The 20,281-nt window shown below is 39.2% G+C and overlaps 1 protein-coding gene across 6 annotated transcripts in view; it reads left to right on the top strand.

The window, feature by feature from the left end:
* The window catches only part of LDB3 (LIM domain binding 3), a 116,094-nt gene extending 96,625 nt beyond the window's left edge, over positions 1-19,469 (top strand). For 4 of the 6 annotated variants that reach the window (XM_063406038.1, XM_063406033.1, XM_063406032.1 and 1 more), the window contains 7 exons: positions 23-70; positions 2,778-2,905; positions 8,247-8,547; positions 9,754-9,934; positions 12,182-12,302; positions 13,631-13,746; positions 14,918-19,469. In XM_063406038.1, the coding sequence (XP_063262108.1) occupies positions 23-70; positions 2,778-2,905; positions 8,247-8,547; positions 9,754-9,934; positions 12,182-12,302; positions 13,631-13,746; positions 14,918-15,007 (985 nt within the window). In that variant the 3' untranslated portion in view covers positions 15,008-19,469. The remainder of the gene's footprint in view (positions 1-22; positions 71-2,777; positions 2,906-8,246; positions 8,548-9,753; positions 9,935-12,181; positions 12,303-13,630; positions 13,747-14,917) is intronic. The other 2 variants (XM_063406034.1, XM_063406037.1) reach the window with 1 other exon arrangement.
* The last annotated feature ends 812 nt before the right edge of the window (positions 19,470-20,281 follow it).

Genomic DNA, 20,281 nt, shown 5'->3' with positions numbered 1-20,281 from the left:
TACCACTTTTGTCTCATTTTAGTTTCAACCGGCATTCTTCCACCTCCATCAGCTACCAGTCAAAGCAGAGGTATAAAAGTGTTTTGTGCAGCTATTCTACCTTAAAAACACTTAACAAACCAGTTTATTGCTACTAGTAGCCATCTAGTGAAGCGTTAACGTAAAAATGATCTGCTTAGAAATATTTACTCTCTCTTTTTCTGACAACTAATAGTTTTCAGAGCCGGTATTTAATTTGCTGCCTGTCACATGCCATTGACTGCTACAGATAAATTCAATAAGGTTGCTTTCACTGCTTTTTGAGATGCCAGCGCTTCTTGATCCATTAAAGCATCTTTGGTCCTTACAACATCTTTTTATTCTTTCTTAATTTCCTTCTTTCTTTCTTGGTTTTTTTTTTTTTTTGTTTTTTTGGTGTTTTTTTTTTTTTTTTTTTTTTTTTTTTTGTTGTTGTTGTTGTTGTTGTCTTTTAATCACATGCCATTTTCTTTTCTTCAGTAGAAATTCTGATAAATCTTTTATTTCACTAAACCCTTAATGATGTAATGTAACACTTTATTTTTCTTTGACAAGCCGTCTTGCCTTCCTTACTGTATTTAATATGCATCATACACATGGAAAAGGGTTAAAAGGGTTCAGTACTTCTTTTAATTTTCTATGATTTTGATATTGTGAATGGGGGTGGATGGGTGTTGTTTGGGGTTTTTTTCAGCTTCATTTCCCTGAACAGAAGGAAACCTGGGGTGTGGTTTTACCATGCTGTTACATTTGATAAATACTTGATTTTTGAATAACCATTTTTCTTCATGACAGTATAAGTATTACTAATCTGGTTCAGAACTTCTTTATTTATTTTGTGCATTAAGAGAGATTCAGAAGAGTCTTTGTAACCACTGGACCTGTGCACCTGGGAGCAGAGTTTCCTGATGACTTTTTCAGATTGAGGCTGTGCGGCACGTCGTTTTCAAATCTTTTAACCCACGTTGTAGCTATTGGGCACTGAGCTGTCTGGTTTACCCTGAGTAGCAGATTTTAAACGAAGGACAAGTCTTTAGGTGGTGTGTTTAGCTGATGGCATTTTGGAAGCTGTGGGTGAAGCCAGTGTGCCCACAATGTCCGTGTCCCTGTGCTGTGGCAGGAGCACAGTGCCACTTTAGGCACCACACAGGAGCTATCATCAGGAAACAGACAGCAGGAATGGAAAACAGAAGGTTTTACAGTGCCTAGAACAGCTTTGGCAGTCACAAAATCACAGCACAGTTCACAACAGAATTTACAGTGGATACAAACCAAATAAAATAGTTTACCTTGGAGAGTCGTGTTCACTCATGGTATAGTGGACCCAAATCCAGGCCTAAGCCCTAGACTGGGTACAGAAATAATTAGCTGTAGCCACTGTAGCAATAGCTAAGTTCCTAGGTCTTGCTAAATAGACAAAATAAATTAGCCTGAGGCAGCAATGCTATGGAAACCAGATCTATAGCAGAAACACTGTCAGAGCAGAAAAAAGCTGCCTTGAGGACAGGCTTATTTTGCTCAAAATTAAAAATTGAAAGTTTCCATTTCTCAGAATGTTTCTTACCTGTACTGGAAGAAATCTGCTGGGTTTGCCATGTAAGATTAGAACGTGATTTCTCCAGATGGCATCTCTTTCCACTGTTAAAGAAAGTAAAGTCAAGGTGGACCAACAGTCTCAGAAAGCTGGATGCTTCTTTCCATATGCTGACAAATATTTTCCTATAGACAAACCCACAGTGGAAATAACTCCTTAATTGTCAGCACAAATAGGTAGGGATCTAGTTCATAGGGAGAGTGACACTGAAGGGGAAAAAAAAAAGCAGAATTATCTTTTCAGGTTGAGTAAGAAGGATGTTCTGTGGTTGAAGAGGTTTTTCCTACTGCACATATCTCGTTATCTGTGGCTTCCCGTCCTTGTACTTCTTTATTCTCTCTTGCTTGCTGTGACTGGAATGCTCCTTCAGCAGTCTGTGAAGCACAGGCACTGCAAACAGAATCATCCAAGTAACTGGCAGATAGAGGAGGCACATTTTTTAATCTGTTACTGTAATCAAACTGAGAATCACCATCTAAGCCATAAAAGAGAGAAAAACTGTTTCTTGCTGATGTTTGGAATCCTGAGCAAATTATTTTATTCTAGGACCGCAAGAAACTGCATCATAATATTGCATATATTTTTCTGAAGGATGAATCTGAACATTAGGAAAATTAATGTAAACTTTGGCGTCAGTCTAAATAGGGAAAAGAGTTTCAGAAAAAAATTTAAAGGTCACTTTAATATTTTTGAAAATAGTTATAACAGTATATAAATACTAATTAGCATTTGTAATAATAGTAATTGTGCTGAGCAAGTACATTTTTAAGTCCAGATATCCCCTATTGATTTATCTTAGACAAGACCAGGCCTTTTTGTTTACAAAGGAACAGAAAACATAAACTTTGTATGCAGCTTTGTGAAGTCTGATCCCTTGTTAAACTGAGGGTTTCAAATTTGTCATATTTCCTCAGCAAGCTATTTTCTGTGACAACAACAGCAAACTTGCCATTACCTAAAATCCTTATTTGACTAATTTTTCTTTCCAAAGAATTGTCCAATCCTTCCTTAGCAATGACAAGGACCAATGAATGTCCCAGCATTCTCTCTGTAGTTCTCACAGACATTTCCTCTTGGGGTTCTCTGGACGCTGCCAGATCTGTGACTTCATGATCAGGACCTTTTGCTGTTTATAAAGTGTTTCACACCTACATTTTGCTTTTAGAAACACAACCCAGTCATATACACCAATGCCAATTTCTGGAAGCTACAGTGAAAGTCCTGCTCCTTCTGCTGCTTCAAAAATGAGAGTTGTTACTACTGCCAGCATAAAGCCCTCTGTCTACCAGCCAGGTAAGGAGCTTCAGAGTTCTGAAGAGATTCAGAAAAAAATGCTCACGCATTTCTTTTGCAAAAATGAATTGTGGAAAGCACACGTTTTGTACACTGACATATCAGAAAGGATTTATACATGTGGGACTAAGTGTTGCTAGTTTTGCCTCAGATTATCTGAAGAGTGAGGATTATGTTGTATTTGTATTCTGCTTCAGGGTTAAAATGTGGAACAAACAGAGGGGAAAATAAAAGCAAGGGAAAAGTCTAATAAAAAATGTGTAGCCTGATTTTTCAGAAGAAATACATTTGAAAAATAACTCAATGTATCCAATTAGGAGCCCAGTGACAGTACAGAATGGATAAACTGGCTAAAGAATGTACAGTTCAGGAAGGAGATAAAATAACTGGAGTTTGCTTGAGGAGGATATATTTGCAAAATAGGAAGACCATATGTTGAATTTCTCAAACTTAGGCTTATATTTGAAATAAAGAATGAAGTATGAAAGCACCTCATAATGCCATTCCATTTCCCAGAGATCTAGTAACTTAAGGAATATATTTGGTTATTCATTCATTTGGAAAATAAGCTCCTTGATATTATTTAAATTCCCTTGGTATTAATGTATTACAAATGGACTGAGCTTCTAAAACCATTGATGACCAAAATGCGAACAATCAAACTGAATGAATTAAACGAGGCATCAATATAAGTCTAAAGGCAGTTCTGTTTCAAATTAAGGGTTTTCTGATCTTAGCAAGAGAATTAAAAAGTTGATTTATATCTTTACAGTCAAATAAATATGAAAGGGCCAAGAATTCTAACAGACAGGGTTTATTCTGTCTTCTGTAATGTTCTGTTTCTGGATCTATGAAATTAAACAAATGTGAGAATTTCAGACATAAAGCAGACAGACAAATCAATTGATCTTTATATTTGAGACGTAAAGGTAGAAAAAATCAAGTCAGAGCTCTCATGAGCTATTTAAGGGTCTCAAAGTAAATAAACCCTCAGCTCCTCATTTGCTTTTGGTTCAGTGCACCAGTGTATACCGTGTTCTCACTCAAGGCAAATGCTGTTATTTTTGACTTGAAAAGATGATGGCAGCAGATTTATTTCTATAATGCAGAAGAGAGCAAACTGTGGCAAGTCAAAATATCTCCTAAATACATTGACTGATGTTAAGCCCTGTGCTCCTTTGGGGAAGAACAAATTCCAGTTCAATATACAAACCTGCCACAGAAATACATCTGCAGCTATTTCCAGTTACTGGCTGGATCTGGTAAAGTCAAAGCTGGTTGTTGAACTCTACTTGGAATAAGAGGAAAGGCTTTTGTTTTCTCCTAGGCTGGGCATCTTCTTTGCACTTCTTACATTGCTGGTGTTCCTTTGCAACTCCTTATGCTGCTGCTCTTGGGCTTCATTGCCTCTCAAAAAAGGCTTAAATAGTTGGCAAAGAAAGAAAAAGTCCTCCTGTACTGTTTGGGGGTTTGAAATATACAATAAGGGATTCTAAAATACTTTCAGAATTGGACTCTAAAGTGACTCAGGTACAAGAGAGGTCCTAGGCAGAGATTTTAGTGAAGATGTTTGCTTCTTGTTTTGGTACCTTTGTGAAGTGTTTTTTATTTGATGTAGTAGCACTTCAGACTGGTTTTGGAACATGAGGTGGCCTCGGAGACAGTTGCAGAGCAAATGGGAAATTTCCATTTGGGAAGAAATTGAGGAAATGGCATTTCCTGTCACAGATGGGAAAATCAATAGTACTTAGAAACAAACCACCAGGACAGTTAGAAAACTTCCTTATCCAACTCTGTCAAAGACTGGCCTCCCTTGGAAATGTTGGGCAGCAACTTCCAGATTAAAACACCAGTCAACAGGCTCATATATCCAATTTAGAGACATCTGAATCAGTCACTGAGAGGATTTATAAAGCTATTTTAATCTATCACTTTGAAAAAAAAACCCAAATAAACAGAAACAAGTCTCAAAATGAAATTGCATTGTTTAGTATCTGGTTCAGATGGGATTTTTCAGGCAGTCTACATTTCCCTAACCTAACTCAGGGGGGAAATCTTCTGCCGCTAAAGATCTTTCGTTTTTTCCAGCAGAGAAAGCTGTGAACTCTGAAATCTTTTCCCTAAATTTCATAACCCATTTTTAAAGGAGCACAGACTTCTCCTCTGAAGGCCCACTAGATGGCAGAGCACACCTGGGTATTCCTTTCCCGCAGGCTTTCCCAGACCAGGATATCCTTCCACATGGCCCAGGCAACTGCAGCTCCAGTTGTGTCCCGTGCAGTAACAGGACACCTAAATGAAGGAAAGCAGATCTTTCCTTTAAACCCCCGGGTCCAGCTGGGCCTGCTTGTGCATGCAGAACTGCTCAAGCGGAAAGGCCGGATCTGCGCTGCAAGGAATCGGTAGAGAGATTCCCACAGTTCTTAATGACCTTACACTGGATCCTAAGCACCTCCAGTACTAAACAGCAGCTTCCACACCATTATTTCATTTTTAGTTCCCCTAAATAGGAATAGTGTCTCCCCGTAAAACATCATCTGCTTTGTCTGTCTTCTCTTCTGTATTATAATAGGATATGGGAAAACTTTGGGCTTCAAGGACGTGGCCACTGCGTGTAGAACAAGCCATATCAATTGTGGTTATTAATTTAACTTAATTTGTTACTGAAAATAATAAAGAGTAACACTAACGTCATCTACTAACAAAGGGGGGGAAAAAAGAAAAAAATGTTCTCACAGTGCAAGTCAGCGTGTGACAAAAGCATTGAAGACTCTATAAATCTTTGCTTTACTAAGTGAGTCTTGGTAATGTGCCTTTTTGTCTGGAGAGAAAATAGCCACAGACCATAAATGAAGAGCAGAGCTGAGGGGGAGAATTCCAACTTCCCCAGAAGCAAGGAATTGGCTTGTCCTACCCCTGTTAAGAGAGACCTCTTCTCCTGCCATGCTCTCAGGACAACAATAATCCCATTCATTCCTGCCTGTTCTAAGAGAATGTGAGGGCTGAGAGAAACACGGTGAGAGAGGCTAAATTGCTGAATTATTTCAAGTATTCATTTTTTATTGATCAACTCATAGAATACTGGTATTTTGAGAATATATTCTCTGATATACTGAGTCTTAGTACTTTCCTAGCAGCAAACAGCCCCCTTTTTCTCTGATTAGTGTTGGAAGACTTTGGAATACATAAAGATTCATGGTGAATGTGTATGGTAGTAGCTACTAAGCCCAAAGAACTGTTCATATAAGCTTAGGGATGTAGTTTTAAGCAAATAACATAATTCCCTTTTAATAACAAATGCTAAAATCTCAAAGTTAGTGAAGTCTTTCTAGTATATTGCAGTGATACTATTTTGAAGCAATAGTAATTGCACCTTGTGCACAGGAGGAAAATGTATTGTAATAAATCAAGCCTGTAAAAATAAATTATACAGCTGAAAAGAGAACTCAGCAGATGCAAACACCCAGCATCTGTCATTTTGCAATAATTTCTCTGTTACTTTCTTTTAGTAACTGGAAAAAAACTCCTATTATGTTGTTTTATTTTACTTTCCCTTTTTATCTTTCTTTATTTTACTGCAGCAAATAGAAAAGAAAGACTTAAAAGAAATAGAAGGTAGAGAGAATATAGTGAAGTGAGCTGAAGTCACCTTGTTTAATTAGCCTCATAGGTGGGAGCCTTTTGAACTCACCAATTAGAGATGAAATATTAACTTCTAATTTTGCCTATCTCAATACCATGATACATAAATAGCAAGAGCCTCAGGATCTAAAGAGATTGCATATAAACTCTGTCTGAAATCTTTAATACTGTTTACCTTTCCAAGTTAAAAAAAAAATAAGAAGCTGCCTCAAGCTAAGGTGGGATACAGTTTTATGAAGCAGAAACATTGCTGATGCTGTATAAAAAAGAAATTTTTATCAAGAAAATGCACTAGATTTAATTCTGACCTCAATAAAAAGATCACAAGGGTGATCACAGTGCGTTGATATATATGCAATTTAAGCACTTGCAAATTGCCAATAATCAGTGTAAGTTATTATGTGGCAGGGTGTGGGCTGGGGGAGGGCTGTTAAGTAGAACATAATCTTCTCAGCACTTAATTATTCAGAAAAATCCATGTTATTCTCAGAACCCTCTTGGCTGAAATACCTCCTGCAAGCCCCTTAAACCTGTACATGTTGTATTTGGTCGATTTTCTTGGTGCTGGGATCTACTGTGTGGAATGTTTGCCCAGACTGCTGGAGAACTGGCTTCTGTTCCCAAACCTGTGCTCTCCCATTCGAGCAAAACACTTCAGCTCTCCAAGCTTCTTTTCAATCATTTGCTTTGTTTTCCTTGCAAAGGGAAACTGCTTTTACTGCCCCTGTACTTGGCAAAGTGAGGCTGTTTCTTGGGCAGTAACTACAGTCCTGCATAATGCCAGATCTGATGTTCTGAAGAGAGCAGGGCAATGGGAAAACCTGTCAGTATGTGCAGCCCCTGGCTCCTGCTTATTTTAACGTGATAAAGCTCCACCCAAGATTAGAGCCCGGTGCACACAAACAGAGGCAGACTGCACTGAAGGTTCTATGTGCTACTCAAAGGGTGGAAGAGAAAAGGTCTGCACACAGGAACTGAGGCGCAGACACACTTTGGTTTGCCCAAAGTTATACAGGAAATTTGTGGCAGAGCCAAGAACTGAACTGAGATCAGTCATAACTGCAAGCCTGGCCTTCCTCTAAGGGCTGTTGGCTTTATCTCACTGGTCATGTGAGCTGAATTGTCTCCCTCAGTATTGCTTCCAGTGTCTATCTCTTGTGTTCCCTGTGGGAGCCTGTTTTTCTTCAAAAACCTAGGAATAAACCTCCAAATGATAGGTAACAGTGATATCTGTAGAACATGTTGTGTTTTAATTAATATAGTGAGATCAAAAGTTAAGCATAACTTACTGAAATTCTGAGGAATACTATCTAAAACTTTACTATATTATCTGGCTTTTCTATTTTTAACTTGTCTTAAACAGAGTATATGGCAGTCTTTGAAATTATCACAGAATTGTCATATCCATTCCTACTGGAAAATGAAGAGATGATCTTGACAATGGTCTCCATGAAATCTGTGAAAGCCAGGAGGCAATGATTTCTGTAATGCTTATGTATAAAGTCACTGATTGTGCTGATAGCCTTGGCTTCAGCCCAGAATAAATGAGCAACCATGGGACAGGCCATCATTAACTATCACCTGAAGCTTTTATTGTATGTGTGTCGTGGATTACCCTTTGGTAAGTGTTGCTGTATTGACAGTAGAAGAAAAAGACTTTAAAATCCTTCTTGGTTTCTTTTTTGGGTACTTAAAACAGCGCCAGCACCAGTTCATTCCTACGCGCCTGCCAACACGGAGCCTGCGAGTCGCCCTCCCTGGGTAACAGATGACTCCTTTTCCCAGAAGTTTGCACCTGGAAAATCCACCACCACTGTCACAAAGCACATCCTTCCACGGGGTGCCCCAGTGCCATCTCCTACCACAATTCCTGCTTACCCGTCTCCAGTCCCACCTTCTTCCCAGCCCCCTGCCCTGGCCCGGGGAACGGTTCAGAGGGCGGAGCGCTTTCCAGCCAGCAGCCGCACTCCTCTCTGCGGCCACTGTAACAGCATCATTCGGTAAGGTCACGGGCCTTTGAAGAGGAACGAAGCAGGAAAAAAAGTATCAGAGACTGCTTATTGTACATTAATACACAGTTCCAGAGCCTAAGACTCTGTTAAATTACCCAGCAGGGATGTCTGTTGTCTGCTTCATTAATTTAACATTTCCAGAGCTCATTTTGTTGGTGTGTGGTTCACTTTTTATCACTGCAGAGTTATACATACTAATTGTTTGGCTCTTGGATGCTGCAGCAAATCCCTGCTTGATTTTGAGCAGGTTTCTGGTCCTAAGGTAACCCTTTGATGAGGTCTGAGGAACTTCCTTGGGAGAGTTAGGGGGCTGGGGGCAGAGGGGAGATTGTGGGGAGAAAAGGAATGAGGGATCATTTTGGAACAGCAGCCAAATGTAATTGTTGCTTTTGTGTCTGGAGAAAGATAATGCCTACACTCTATTACCAGTGATTCATAGCGTGCCTCTCCCTTCTCTCCCAGTCCACTCTCTGGACCAGTGCCTACTGTCAGCCTGTGCACTGCTATCAGCTTTAAGCAATCCATGTTTAATGACAGTTTTCCCCACTAAAAGGAGCTAGTTTGGTGATGTGGAACTGCTGGTTATTGCCCTTTCTATATTCTGGAATGGAAATATTCCAGTAATAATCACTATTATCTAACTACAATCACCAGAGTCAATCACCAAAATTAATTTAATGTGTCTTCCATGTAATGAAACAGCAAGTTGTCACCTGATAGTCTGACATTTCTAGAACTGCTGCATGCAGTGCTCTCAGATGGGAAGAAGGCAGGAGACTTCAGGAGCTTCAGTGAGGTGTGGGTGTGTGAGGATGGAAATTTGCCTGTTATTTCATGCTTTCAAATACTAGCATTATCTTCTGTTGCCTTTGGCCTTTGCCACTTGCCTTTGCATCTGCTTACAAAGACCACTCATAGCTATGCAAATATGAAAACAATTGAATTTTCCAACAGTTGTCTGTAAATGCAGTGTAGGAGACCAAACAATAATGAAATGTTTTAACCAGTGTGTTTTCAGTAATGGTCTTGAAAAAGACCACTTCTGTTCAGGTTTCTGAATGTTATTTTAATGTGTACGTCATGGTTCAAGTAGCTTCTTACAATGTGTACGTGGTGTCTGACAAAGTGGGTTTGCAAACAGGGTCATTCAACCTTTTTGTGCAATACAAACAAGACAATTACAATTGTTTCCAGAGGTCCTTTCCTGGTAGCCATGGGTCGCTCCTGGCACCCAGAAGAATTCAATTGTGCTTACTGCAAGACATCCTTGGCTGACATGTGCTTTGTGGAGGAGCAGAACAGCGTGTACTGCGAGCGCTGCTACGAACAGTTCTTTGCACCCACCTGTGCCAGATGCCACACCAAGATTATGGGGGTAAGAGAACAGGATTAACCCTTCCTGCAGCTGCAGGGATCCCTGAAATAGTGAAACACTAGTGGAGTGGTGAAAAGTGACACAGTGTAAGCAGTGAAAGTGAATGTTTTATTATTTTGTCCTTTTAAGACTTATTTCCCAGCTGGTTCATTATTTCAGAATGAGAAACATTTTATTTTATGTTAATTTTTATCCATCTGAAGTCATGGATATTTCTGTATCTTACTGAGCTCATAGACAGAATATGTAATCCAGCTCCCATCTCACTGAGAGTAAAATAATTAACACTTTCTGGATAGTTTTCTGCTATCTGATACACACTATGTTACTTTTATCTCTCTCTGCCTTACAGTAAGAGACTTGAACTGGGTTTTTATTCCTTATACAGGACTTATTTCAGTACAGAAATCAGTGGTGTTGGGAAGAGGCCCATTGCTCTTGCTGCACCTCACTGTTAGCAGTTAGCTGTTGAGGAATTCTGCTGTCTTCTTATAGTTCAGAAAACACAGAATAAATCAAAGATCTGAATTCCACAAAGCCAAAAATAGATGCCACTTTTGTCTTAAAGACTCATGTACAAGTGAATGGACAATTTAATTTGCTCTCCACATACCTTAGATGGTGATGAGATTGCAATGCCATCAATAATTTTAGCAGTGTATTTACGCATGCAGCTGCAGTGAATGTATGTATTCTTCAAATGTATGTATAAATATATGTATTCTTCAAATGAGGAAGCAAGGAGTCCCCCAGTGGTTTTTCACTCTCAGCTGTCACCTTTTGACATCTGTCTAAACGTTGGCATTACAGATGCTCTTCTCTGCACCTGCCCATTAGGGGTGGCAGCATCAGACATGGATGGTGAAGCTCTGGCTCCAACCAAGTCTCGTTTGCTAAGCAGCACAAGGAGTAATTTACAGCAGAGTGCTGACTTAACCTACCTAATGAATGCTGGCACAAATCAGTTTCCCATTATGGATTTTCATCAGGAAAATAGCAAAGATGCCAGCTGCCTCTATTTATATTAATAAGATTTCTCAAGCTATTTTTGCTTCTTACCTCACTGAGGTTCATAAATGGATCCAAACCTATTTATCAGTGATAGTTGTTTAGCAAACAGTAACAGAAGTTAATGAACCTCAAATGGTGATTCTCTAATGAGATATATGGCAAATCTAAATTAGACTTATTTTGTCTATTCACTGGATTGAAAGCATGGAAGAGGACTTCAATCTATTTTGTCATAATCAGTAGACATTAAAAACAATCTTTAAAAGTGAATCAGAGTCTGTGTGTATGATTGGAAGCAACATAAAATAGGATGTAGATTCTCAGCTGCTATAAATCAATGCTGTTTCACTGAAGTTAACAAAGTTAATTTACAGCAGTTATGTAGCTGGCCCTTTGAAATCTGGGCTGTTGGAGAGAGATACACTGACAAACATCATCCTGGCTGCACGTAAGATTGGCAAATCAGCAGGGAACTGTGCACCAGGGCCCAGGACAGCAGCCTTTGGGCAAAAGAGTGAAGCGTAAGAGAGATTTCTCCACACTGGACAGAAGTAAGAAGCTGATAAAATCTAGATATACTCAGCTGAGGAGAACATCAGTTGCACAGAATTGGAGTGTGTTTTTCATGTATTTTTTGTGATAAACACATGGCCTGGGAACAGACATGCAGACTCATTTTTACTAATCACATAAGTTAAAAGAACCTAAAGAACCTTTCCTTTTTTTTTTTTTTTTAAAGATTTTGACATTAGTTTGCGAATTGTTTTTGTAAGAAGCATGAAGAAATTACTCCAGAATCTAGATTATTTTGAAACAACAGACTTACACCACTTATTCCTGGTCTTAGAAAATTACTCTTTGAAATTTATTAACAAATCACAGTCTTGCATTGAAGAGTTCATACTGGCCATGTCCAAACAAAGGAAAAATAATCAGAATCTTTGTGCAAAATCTCTCCTGCAACAGCAGCTGGGCATGTTGATACAAACTGCTGGCTGAACCATGTTGCTTCACTTTGGCAAATACATTGTTCTAGAAAGCTTGCAGTCCTCTTTCCTCTTTCTTTCCAAAAGGAGCCCAATTTCTGTCATAATTCTTTCTTTTGAGGAGGGGAATTGGCTGATACAGAAGGGAAGAACTTAGAGCATCTCTGCCTTGTGTTAGTTCTCCAGGAGGAGGTTGCAGGGCTGGCTATTCTGCTGGAGATTGTTGTTTGTTTGTTTGTTTGTCTTACAGGAAGTGATGCATGCCCTGAGACAGACTTGGCACACAAGTTGCTTTGTCTGTGCTGCTTGTAAGAAGCCGTTTGGGAATAGCCTGTTCCACATGGAGGACGGGGAACCTTACTGTGAGAAAGGTATGGCAGTGTGGCCAGTTCTGCACAGCAATCGTGTGCTTCATGTTCATGGAAACAGCCTAAGAATAGAGCAGCTGGTGAACAAAATGGTATCAGTTACCCATCCAGTATGGATTTTGTTTCCACTCTCACACATTCATGTGTCTCTGTATTTTTCTCCAGTCAATATGGGAGAATGGCAGAGTGCTGGTTTTGCTTTACTGTCCACAATGTCTTCTCTCACTTCTCTCCCTTATGTATTATCAGACTTTGCACTTCTTTCCCTACACATCTTCCCCTGTTCCACTCCCCTCCTTGGTAGATTCTGCTCACCAGAAATGAAAAATCAGTGTTCTAGGGCTGCCCACAATCCCTCTGAGTTGCTGGAGTTGTGACCTCTGATGCTGTTGCCTCACCCTAGAATTGTTCAACCAACACTTATGCAAAGATAGCTCTGCACAGATGTGCAGCACATGGTGGTAGTGCAGATTTTGCTTCCTGGCTGCTGCAGCAAACAAACTGCTTCTTGCCAACTGAGAAAGCAAAAGGCCATGGTTTCCCAAAATGGTACTTGCCATGCAAATGAGTTGCCTCATATAGTCAGGAAGGAGGTTAAGGTTTAAGTGGTGTTCCCTCTGTGCAGCTCCCTCAGTGCACCCTTGTGCATTCAGTGAGCTCCTGGCCTACTTCTCTCTGGAGATTCCTTCCTGGTGGTTATGCAATTCAAATTTTACAAGTCAGAGTAACTCTTAGTGAGGCACAAAGACCATACAGCATGACTGACTGGGTACCTACCCTTAAAAGTTGGAGGTTTTGTCAGAACATCAATTAACTCCAATGAATTCCATATACCTTTGGAATTTCCACTAATATTTTTCCATGTGAAGCCTTTACAAATCACACTTGATAAACCCCATCAACCAGCATGGGGTTTCCATAATATTGTCTCTTTATGCAAAAAGAACATTAATCCAGGCATGGAAACTTGTAACATTCCCTTGTTATTAGACTCTTTTGTACAACCATATTTGTCCTATGAATAGATTCCAATATAATAAAGCTAATTTGAAAGTAATGTGACAAACATAACTTCAAATTCCATGGATGTTTTTGTATGTCTTCTACATTTGTGATGATAAATATCATAGTAGTGGGGGGTTCTGGACTGAGTTTGTATTTAAATAATGAAAGAAAAAAAGCAAATTTCAATAGGAGTGTTTCAGTAAATGTAGTAGGAAACTGAGCAAAAACAGTCAAAACATCCACTGTCTAGAAATGTTCTATTTCTCTTGGACTTAATATGATTATGTTAAGAGTTTGTTCTAAGTTTGCTTTTTGTTTTATTTTAGATTATATTGCTTTGTTCAGCACAAAATGTCATGGCTGTGATTATCCTGTTGAAGCTGGAGATAAATTCATCGAAGCTCTTGGACACACTTGGCATGACACCTGCTTCATTTGCGCTGTAGGTTCTTCACCAAATCAAATCTCACTCCTTTATACTCCTAAATCGTGTAGTGACATCAGAATACCTGAAAGCAGTAATAACTAACATATGCTTAAGGATGCACAGGGATGAAATTTCATTTTTTACTTGCATTTGGAGAAGGATGGGAGTAATTTTTCTTCTTCTTCTTAACTTTTACTAGAATTATGAAATTTGACCATCATGAGTTTTTTCTAATAAAACATCCAGTTTTAGATAGTACATACAGCAGTACAAACCACTATTGCTGTTATTCTTTGCAGTGTTTGCCAAATAAAAATAGAACAAGATGAAAATAAATTAACACCATACTGAACAGTAGAACCATAACCTTCTTTTCAAAGCAGTGAAGTTTGTATTTCCATGCTGAATGCTTGTTGAAACTTGCAAAGAAGAGTCTGTTCAGAGAGCATGAATAGTAATTAGCACAGAAGTTGGTCAAACTCATCAATCTGTGGTGTGCACGTAGCTCTGGTGTGGCCATGTTCCCACACTCCGCACACAAAGCAGAGAAATCCAAATGATAAACAGCACTTTCATCTGGTTCTGAAACCACTGAGCAGCTCTGCAACATATTATTCCTAAAGTAATAATATCTAAAATCTCTAATTAGCTAAAAATAGCTGTTGGCCACACCAAACCGACAGTGACAATTTCTAATGTTTGTTTAAGTCCAAAATTTAAGTAGAATAGTTGAAAGTATAGAAGTGTTTATAAATATCTGAAGCTAAACTAGCTTTGCAAAAAAGTGTCTCGTGAAAACTGAAGTCTTTTGGGAATTCTAATATAGAAAGGAACACTAAGCAAGTTTCCTTGACAAGCTAACAGTTCTTAATCGCTTATAAAGACCCTTTCTCTGAATATTTCATGTTCTTTTTGGCTTGCTCGTTTGCCTTAACTACCCCATTTCTGTGGAAGTGATAGTTTTATTATACGTTGTTAATATGCAATTCTCACAGTGGGGGTCTTTTTAAGAATCTAACTTTATTTCTTTCAGTGGCTTAAATCAATAGCAAATCAATACATGACTCTTAGAGACTACCAAAGAAATGCATGGGCAGAAGAGCAAGACAGTTGAAACTGATAGTCACATCCTTCTCCCTTTTCTTTTTCCTTAATTATTCCTGATTGCATTTATTATTAATTCTAGGTGTGCCATGTGAATTTGGAAGGTCAGCCATTCTACTCCAAGAAGGACAAGCCACTGTGCAAGAAGCACGCCCACGCCATCAATGTTTAAAAGGAGAGTTGGTAGTCAGTGATGCTGGGGTAAAACAGATGACTGACTGGGCAATCATAAAGTTGATAACCATGGCTAGCATTTCTCTTGGTAAAAGCTACAACTTGGTACTTCTCAAATTTAACTTTATCCTCTTTCATAAATGCAGAACATGCTTTTTGCAAAGTTCATACAAAAGTCTACTGAATGAACAGTCAAAACCAAATGAGCTGATGAACTAGTCCATTATTAGAGCAACAGTAGGGGGAAATACTGAAACTAACTAAAAACCTTAATATAAAATGTGCAAATATAGTTTTAAGTTAACTACCCACGGCAGTTTAGCAGTTTTACTGCTTAGACCACACACTGGTGTTTAAAAACAACTGGAAAAATACTTCTGTACTAAGTCATTTTCTTTCACAGCAAGAATGAGTAAGTGCCATATGTACAGTCATCTGTAGAACCAAAGGCCGTTGCTATCAAAGGGAAATAAATAGATTAGGGCTTCCTCTAGGAAAAGTGAGTGCTATTCCATTATGTTGTGGTGCTACCTCACAGCATCAGATATTTTAGATTCTTTCCAAATAACAAGTCTGCCTTGAATCCATATGTAACTGGGAAGCCTAGGTGACAATCCATAACAGTTTGAAAATAAAATGCTTGGGTCAGCCTTGCTAGTGCACTTGGCTGCTATGTGCACAGCAGATAATTCATTTTCAAATCGTAATGGAAAAGGACAACTGGCTTTCTCCGAATTGCTTTTACATTCAATGGAATAGAGCTGGCTGAAAGGGCCAGTTTTTAATTCAAAACCAGTTCTCCTTTCCTCCTGTGGAAAAAAAGAGATTCAGTCTTGCTTTGGTTTCTAATTCCCACTGATATCAGAGGGAGGTAGGAACCTACATCTGGACCTTCAGCTGGTGAACACAGAAGAGGCACATCCATGTAGCACAGCTAGGTTGTAGGAAACAGCTTGCAAAAGTTCCCTACTCTGTCCCACATTATTAGGAAAAAGGCATGGTTTTTCCTATAGAGAATGAATGTTGATTAAAAATTTATAAGGCAGCAGGCACTATAAATATTTATTTCTTTCCTTAGTTTAAATGCAACACATCATGAATTGTAGCAGTATTTGCCACTGGAAACAGTAGCTATGTTCCAACAATTAGGATAACCATACAGTCATCTTCTAATAACCATACAGGTATCTATCCTAATAGTTTGAGAACAATTTTCAAGTTATTCAAACAGTTATTTATAAAACTCTTTTTTTCAAATAACCAATACTTGTAGTACTGATAATACTTTTGAACTTTTGAATATCAATGACTTTTATATTGGAGACAGCAGTTCTGTCTGATGGAGTTAAGATGGAAAGTCTGATCACCATTTGAGTTTTATTAACTTGTTTTAAGTGAGAATTAAGATGTGTATGTTGACAGCTTGCAGTACTGACAGTTTTGAATTAGTACTTCAGAGGCTGAGGATGCTTTCTGTGGGCCACATGCTGGTGCCATCTGCACCTATTTTACCTTGCGTTCTGAGTAGCAAAAAATTACATAACATTGTCTGTCTTGTCCCTCCCATGGGTAATGCCCATTTCATTTGTGTGTCTTTTAAGGGATGAAAAATTATCCAAAGCTTGGGGGAGGAATAAATGAAATTTGGAGTTCTAATATAAGAGTTAAGTTAGCTGCAGGCAGTCTGCATCTTGGACAGAATTAACAACCTGAACTGCCTGTGGCAGTTTTGACATGGATGACCTGTATTTATTCAGTAGGTATCTTAGTTTTCACTCATCTTAGCAGTGATCTGATCTGATCTGAGTTGCTACAGGGTCAGATTTTTGTATGCATGAATTATTCTAAAACACTAGTACATTATATGCAAGGCCTTTTTTTCTTCTTTCTTTTTTTTTTCTTTTCTGTAAGCAAGCAAATTTTCTGTTTTCAATCGGTGCTGGGCTGGTGTGAATATAGTCCCACAGATTACAAAATCCAAAGATCTGGCTCATTATATTGTCCAGAGGAATAAGTCATAATTATGGAAGTCAAATATTTTTCCACTCCTATTTGATTTCATTAGATACTTATTCACAACAGTGAGAAAAAAATCTACATTTCCTTTTCATTTTTCAGTGCCATTCATCAAAATGCTGTTTAATCTTAACTGTTATTTGAGAGAGTTGACATCAGCATACTCTACACTGAGACTGCACTGAAGACATTCTTTCAGCAGATTTGTGCCAGCCTTGGCCGCTGGCGGGGACTCTGTGACATCAGGACAGGGAGTCAGGCTCCATGGGAAGGGCTCGTGATGGACGCCTCAGGAGAACTTCATGAGGTCCCTCACCTCTGACCTGCGTGTGTTTGTACGTGTGTGTCTCGTTCTCGCCTCCACCTTCCCCCTCAGTGTCCCTGTGAGATTCCTGTTCAGTGGCAGCATGAGGGAGGAATCATTTCAGGATGTGGCAGAGGTGTGGGGCTGCAGCTCAGGGAGAACAGCCTGTGGAAAGCGGCTGGCAGGCAGCAGGGCTGGGGCTGAGCTCCCTCAGGGTCCTGGGTGGGCCAGAGTGGCGGCTGCGGTGGCCCGGGGTGGGGAGGGCAGGCTGGGCTCACAGCAGGGACAGCGCCTGAGGCAGCCGGGGCTCTGCACGCCTCTGCTTGGGTGAAGAAGGGAGCCCTTCCCGAGGCTGGCGCTGGAGGGAGGAATAGCCAAGGAAGGCTGAAGTGTCACCATGTCAGAGAGCTGGGGTGGGGCAGGGCAGCCAGGATTGCTCTCTACAGCCAGCGAGAGGGCTTCAGGTAAGAAACTGGGGTGCAAGTAGCTCACAAGAGCCCAGAGGAATGGTTTGAACACGTACAGGAGGGGTGAACGAGGACACAATCTGGTAAATCTGCAGTCTGGACTGCAGCAAAGGGAATGCAGGGTGTGTAAGCAGAGCTGAGCTGGCTAGCAGCAGTGGAGGTGCAGCAGCACAGACCTCAGTGGGAGCTGTACTGTCTTGAGAGAGCCCTGAAAATGTCCTTGGGCAGAGAGAAGCTGCACTGTAGCACATGCCCTGACTCCAGCTGGAGCATGAGCAAGTGAGATTAAAGCTAGTTTACATATCACTGTATGAGGTACAGCGATAGCTCTGAATGAAGAACAGAGATACCCTGAGGATTATCATGTAATAAAAATTTCCTGTCATGACTTGTGCTGCTTCATAATGTGGTCCAAAAATAGGGAATCCACATACCCACCCTTGATATCTATATTAAGATAGAATTTTTGCACATATCTGAACCAGAAATTTGTGAATAATAATGTAGCATTTTAACTTTCACAGGGGTAGAATACCACATAACTGTTGATACTCTTCTGCTGTGTCACCTTTGTGATATGGAGAGGGTAAAATGCATATATATAATATATATATCTAAAATTCAAAATACAGCCTTTTAACTATCACTGAAAATAATGTTGTACAAAAATATGCAAGATGAATAATGTGTACTTGATGATGTTTTCTGTCTTGGAAGAGATGCCTGGGATAAGTCCAAAGTTCTTCTGAATATTTCTTTTCATTCTAATTAATGTGAGGTTTTACCCAATAAAACAAGGATACTGTACCACTGAATGATCAATTAAAAAGATCAGTCTTTTGTCTAACTAAAAAGTGTTCAATAATTTTTCAGTCAAATGATTCAAAAGCTTTTTTAATGTTTTTCTCTCTTTTGATGTTCTTTTTGCAGAACAGGGAAATTTAAATGTTTCCAAAGAAGGCTATTTTTATTATCTGGACAAAAAAAAAGCAGTCTTAGGACTTTTTTTCATTAGTTTTTTACTATATTGGATTCACACATTACACAATTCTAAAATCAATTCAAAACAAGGAAAACTATTTTTCCATTGGTCCTTCAGTGGTCAGTACTTTGGGTGAAATTTTTTGCTGAAGATTACTTGTATTTATGTTTAATAATGTGAATGTCCACAGCACTGAACACATTCATTAGTGTCTAATGCTGGGCACACTAATGTTTGTTTGCAATACTCGTCTCCTGGTAGTGGATATTAATTTGTTTAGTATTTATAAACATCAGAATTTGAAACTGAGTGATTTATTGCCTGCAGTGATCATATATTAGAGGTCTAGGTTTTATAATATTTTGAAATGTTGACTTGATGCCACAAGTGCCCTTGCTTTTAGATAGTTATTTTTTCCTAAGTTCCTAGTTATTTCAGAACAGAATGTCTGGTGGTTTATGAGATGTGAGTAATTACCTTGCATGGATTATCTGTGCCAACATGAATAAAACAGTCTAGTAATAAAAGCAATGTGCAAATACAGTTAAAGCTTTATGATTGGGGTATATTTATTAATATGCCATGTGAACAGCTGACAGCTTTCAGCCATGTAATATCAGTAAAAAAGCATACACAAGCTTGTACTCTCTACTTCAAACCTGAAAATAAAAATTAAAAGCATTGGTTTCAACTTTATTGTACATCAGTCTTGAATATTTTATTGACCAAATAACGCTGTTTTAAACAAATATTAGCATGCCTAAAAGATGCAGTCTGCTAGCAGTACATGTTGTAACTTAGCAGGACCTGTATAGTCCTGGATCTTATTGTGTCAACAATACTGTTTATAGTAACTTTGTAAGGAGTGGGTAAATTCTGTCTTCAGTTACATCCGTGCATCTGCAAACAAGGTTTGACTGCCTAAGTTCAGGTAGGTGTTCTTCCATTTCTTAACAAAAGTTATTTAAAATACACAAAATGTTTTGAACACCCTCATTGAGCTCTAGTGCCAAGAAGTAAGTACAAAATGAAAGGATGACTTCATATAGCAGTGTGTTTTACAAAAACAGCCATTTCATGAGATGCCATTGGATTTAGATGCCATTACCAAGTACAGCATCAAGAATCACAACTTTGTGCACTTTTGATTTTATTTCCCAGCCCTGGTTTCTGTTTACAGTATCCATAAGGAAAGGTAATTGAAAAGAATGCCCAGAATGTACAGAGGATTTTGTCAGATCAGAATTGCCGTTTTTCAGGTTGTCTGTTCTGACCTTTGACCTTTGCACAAGACAGGGCTTCCTAAACCGTGCCCTGTGATCCCTGGGGAGTTCAGTGGTTGGACCTGGGAGCAATGGAGGCATAGGCAGAGCACCGTGCCAGCTGACAGGGTGGAAAAAGGGAACAGAGCAAAGTTCACTGGGAAAGGACACGGTGCAAGACGCTCAACAAGTGTTGCATGAAGGGATCCTTAACAGAGATTCTGAAAGAGAGATTATTGCT

Source organism: Prinia subflava, chromosome 9 (genome assembly GCF_021018805.1).
Source record: "Prinia subflava isolate CZ2003 ecotype Zambia chromosome 9, Cam_Psub_1.2, whole genome shotgun sequence".
In the NCBI taxonomy this organism is placed as follows: Eukaryota; Metazoa; Chordata; class Aves; order Passeriformes; family Cisticolidae; genus Prinia; species Prinia subflava.
The sequence above is the reverse complement of the archived record's forward strand: the minus strand, read 5'-3'. Positions and strand labels throughout refer to the sequence as shown.